A 2,846-nucleotide genomic window follows, 5' to 3' on the forward strand; every position below is an offset into this window, starting at 1 on the left:
AACATACCAAAGAATGGTTAACCGGATGTTTAAAGGCCTTATGAGACGGAACATGGAAGTGTACGTGGATGGCATGTTGGTCAAATCAAAGGCATGTGCAAGTCATGCAGACGACTTCGAGGAATGCTTTGAAGTGGTCCGGAGATATGGAATGAAACTTAACCCAAAGTAGTGCACTTTCGGGGTTAAATTAGGAAAGTTATGGGATTTATCCTCAGTCAACGGGGGATAGACGCAAACCCGGAAAAAATTCAAGCCCTCCTGGACATGCCTTCTCCGAAGAAGCACAAAGACGTGCAAAGCCTAACCGGAAAAGTTGCTGCTCTGAGCCGGTTTAATTCCAGATCCACAGACAAATCCATTCCCTTCTTCAACATTCTAAAGAAATGCGAAAAATTTGAATGGTTCGAAGAATGCGAGGAAGCATTCAAAAAATTAAAAGAACACATGGCCAAGCCTCCAATTCTGTCGAAACCCGTTCTTGGAAAGGACTTGTTACTATACTTAGCCGTCTCCGAGAATGCGGTGAGCGCAGCCCTAGTCTGGGAAGAGGAAAAAACTCAACACCCCGTGTACTATGTCCGCAAGCGTATGATAGGGGCAGAGATGCGGTATCCAGTGATTGAGAAGCTGGTTTTTTGCCTCCTGATGGCTTCAAGGAAGTTAAGACCCTACTTCCAGGCTCACCCTATCAAGGTGTTGACTAACCATCTGCTCCAGCAAGTCCTACAGAAGCCGGAGGCGTCCGGAAGACTCCTCAAATGGGCTATGGATCTGTTAAGCCAGTTCGACATACACTACATACCACGCACTTCTATAAAAGGACAAGCGCTAGCGGACTTCATAGCAGAGTGCAATGAAGAAGAAGCTAGTGCAAACGTACCAACACCACAAACCCCAGCGTGGAAAGTGTTCTTGGATAGAGCGTCCAACGAAAACGGATCAGGAGCTGGGGTAGCGATGATATCTCCAAACGGACTCTGACTCCAGGCGGCCCTACGTTTAGAATTCACAGCTTCTAACAATGAGGCTGAATAGGAAGCCCTGATTTCAGGGCTGAGATTAGCAAAAGTCGTGGGTGCCACAAGAGTAGAAGTCTTCAGTGATTCACAGTTGGTGGTAAACCAAGTGTCAGGAGAATATCAAACGCCTGGAGAAAAAATGGATGCGTATGTAGCAATTGTCCGGGAGCTACTCCACGAGTTCACGGATTATAAAGGGGAAAGAATCCCTAGAGAAAAGAATGCCCACGCAGACTGTTTGGCTAAGCTAGCATCAGACGGCGAGATTGAGAAACTAGGGGTGGTGCCCGTTGAACGCCTCACGGAACCAAGCATTAAAACCAAAAATATTGTGGCAGCAGTTGAGCAAGAGCCCAACTGTATGATCCCCATCATCGAATACATAACCAAAGGCGAGTTGCCCCAAGAAAGGGCACTGTCCAGAAGGATACAGTATCAAGCGCATCGTTATGTGATGATGGATAACATTCTCTACCGAAGAGGACTCATCATGGCATACCTAATGTGTGTATCTGACCCTGAAGCTAAGCAAATTATGCTAGAGGTCCATGAGGGGTTTTGCGGAGATCATACAGGAGGCCCGAGTCCCTCAAAGAAGATACTGAGACAAGGATACTTCTGGCCAGCCATGAAAAAAGACTGTATAAACTATGTCCAAAAATGTGATTCGTGCCAAAGATTCGCGAACATACCAAGAGCCCCCCCCCCCAATGAGATTACCCTGATGACTAGTCCCTGGCCCTTCACGGGAAAGGGAGGGGTAAAGTATGCCATAGTAGCAGTAGACTACTTCACAAAGTGGACGGAGGCCGAGCCAATGAAGACTATAATTGCTAAAAAAGCACTAGACTTTGTTATCAAAAACATAGTGTGTCGATATGGCTTGCCTCATAAGATAGTCTTAGACAACGGGAAGCAGTTTCACTGCGAAGAATTTACCAACTTCTACAAGCAACACGGAGTCATCAAAAGCTTCTATGCAGTGGCAAGGCCGCAAATAAACGAACAAGCAGAAGCGGTCAATAAAATCCTAAAATTCGCCCTAAAGAAAAAGTTGTTGGCCTGCAAAAACGATTAGCCAGAAAAATTGCCAAGAGTGTTATGGGCCTACCGGACAACCCCAAGAACCACAACCGGCTACTCGCCGTTCTCAAGGGCATACGGTTGTGAGGCAATGGTCCCGGTGGAAACGTTATTTCCATCCCACAGGAGATTGACTTACGATCCAACAACAAATAAGGCTTTATTACAAGAAGTGTTGGATCAGATTAACGAACTGCGGGATGAGTCTCAAATACGAAGGGCAGCTTATCAAAAGAAGGTGGCTAAACACTTCAACTCGAAGGTTAAAAATAGGAAATTTACTATTGGTGATTTGGTCCTAAGACGGGTCTTTCCAGCCACTCAAGAACCCGGAGTGGGGGTACTTGGGCCTAATTGGGAAGGACCATAAAAAATTGAGGACGAAATCGGCTCCGGGACTTACAAGCTCAAAAGAATTGACGGAACCATGGTACCTAGGGCCTGGAATGCTGATCACGTCTGAATGTATTACCAATAGTTGAAAAATATAAGTTTATGCTCTGTAAAGTAAATTTGTACCAGACAAGTATGTGCAACCTCTAAATTAAAGTTTGTAAAACTGAGTGTCCTAAAAACAATTTTCACGTCACTTAGGGGGTAGTAAGGCATACCACACGGACAAATATAAAACAGGCGAAAAGTTTAACAAAGGTAAAAAGCAAAGTATCTATTTAAGCATAAATATAAAGTATTCAAACCAAGAAAAAAGCCCTACGGGCCTTAAATGTCTCCCCTTAAGAA

The 2,846-nt window shown here is 44.9% G+C and overlaps 1 protein-coding gene across 1 annotated transcript; it reads left to right on the forward strand.

Annotated features, from left to right (window-relative positions):
• Positions 1-447: 447 nt before the first annotated feature.
• LOC115696668 (uncharacterized) lies at positions 448-2,100 on the forward strand. The gene is made up of 3 exons (XM_030623558.2): positions 448-954; positions 1,039-1,663; positions 1,892-2,100. The coding sequence occupies exons 1-3, from the start codon at positions 448-450 to the stop codon at positions 2,098-2,100; spliced, it is 1,341 nt and encodes a 446-aa protein (XP_030479418.2).
• Positions 2,101-2,846: the final 746 nt, after the last annotated feature.

The sequence above is a fragment of the Cannabis sativa genome, chromosome 7 (genome assembly GCF_029168945.1).
Source record: "Cannabis sativa cultivar Pink pepper isolate KNU-18-1 chromosome 7, ASM2916894v1, whole genome shotgun sequence".
Classification (NCBI taxonomy): domain Eukaryota; kingdom Viridiplantae; phylum Streptophyta; class Magnoliopsida; order Rosales; family Cannabaceae; genus Cannabis; species Cannabis sativa.

Excerpts from the sequence above, each read along its gene's own strand:
- LOC115696668 (XM_030623558.2), top strand. The coding sequence starts at position 448 with ATGGCCAAGCCTCCAATTCTGTCGAAACCCGTTCTTGGAAAGGACTTG. Across the intron at positions 955-1,038 it reads AAAACGGATCAGGAGCTGGG|GAAGCCCTGATTTCAGGGCT; the intron begins GTAGCGATGATA and ends GAGGCTGAATAG. Across the intron at positions 1,664-1,891 it reads GCCAGCCATGAAAAAAGACT|TGTGTCGATATGGCTTGCCT; the intron begins GTATAAACTATG and ends TCAAAAACATAG.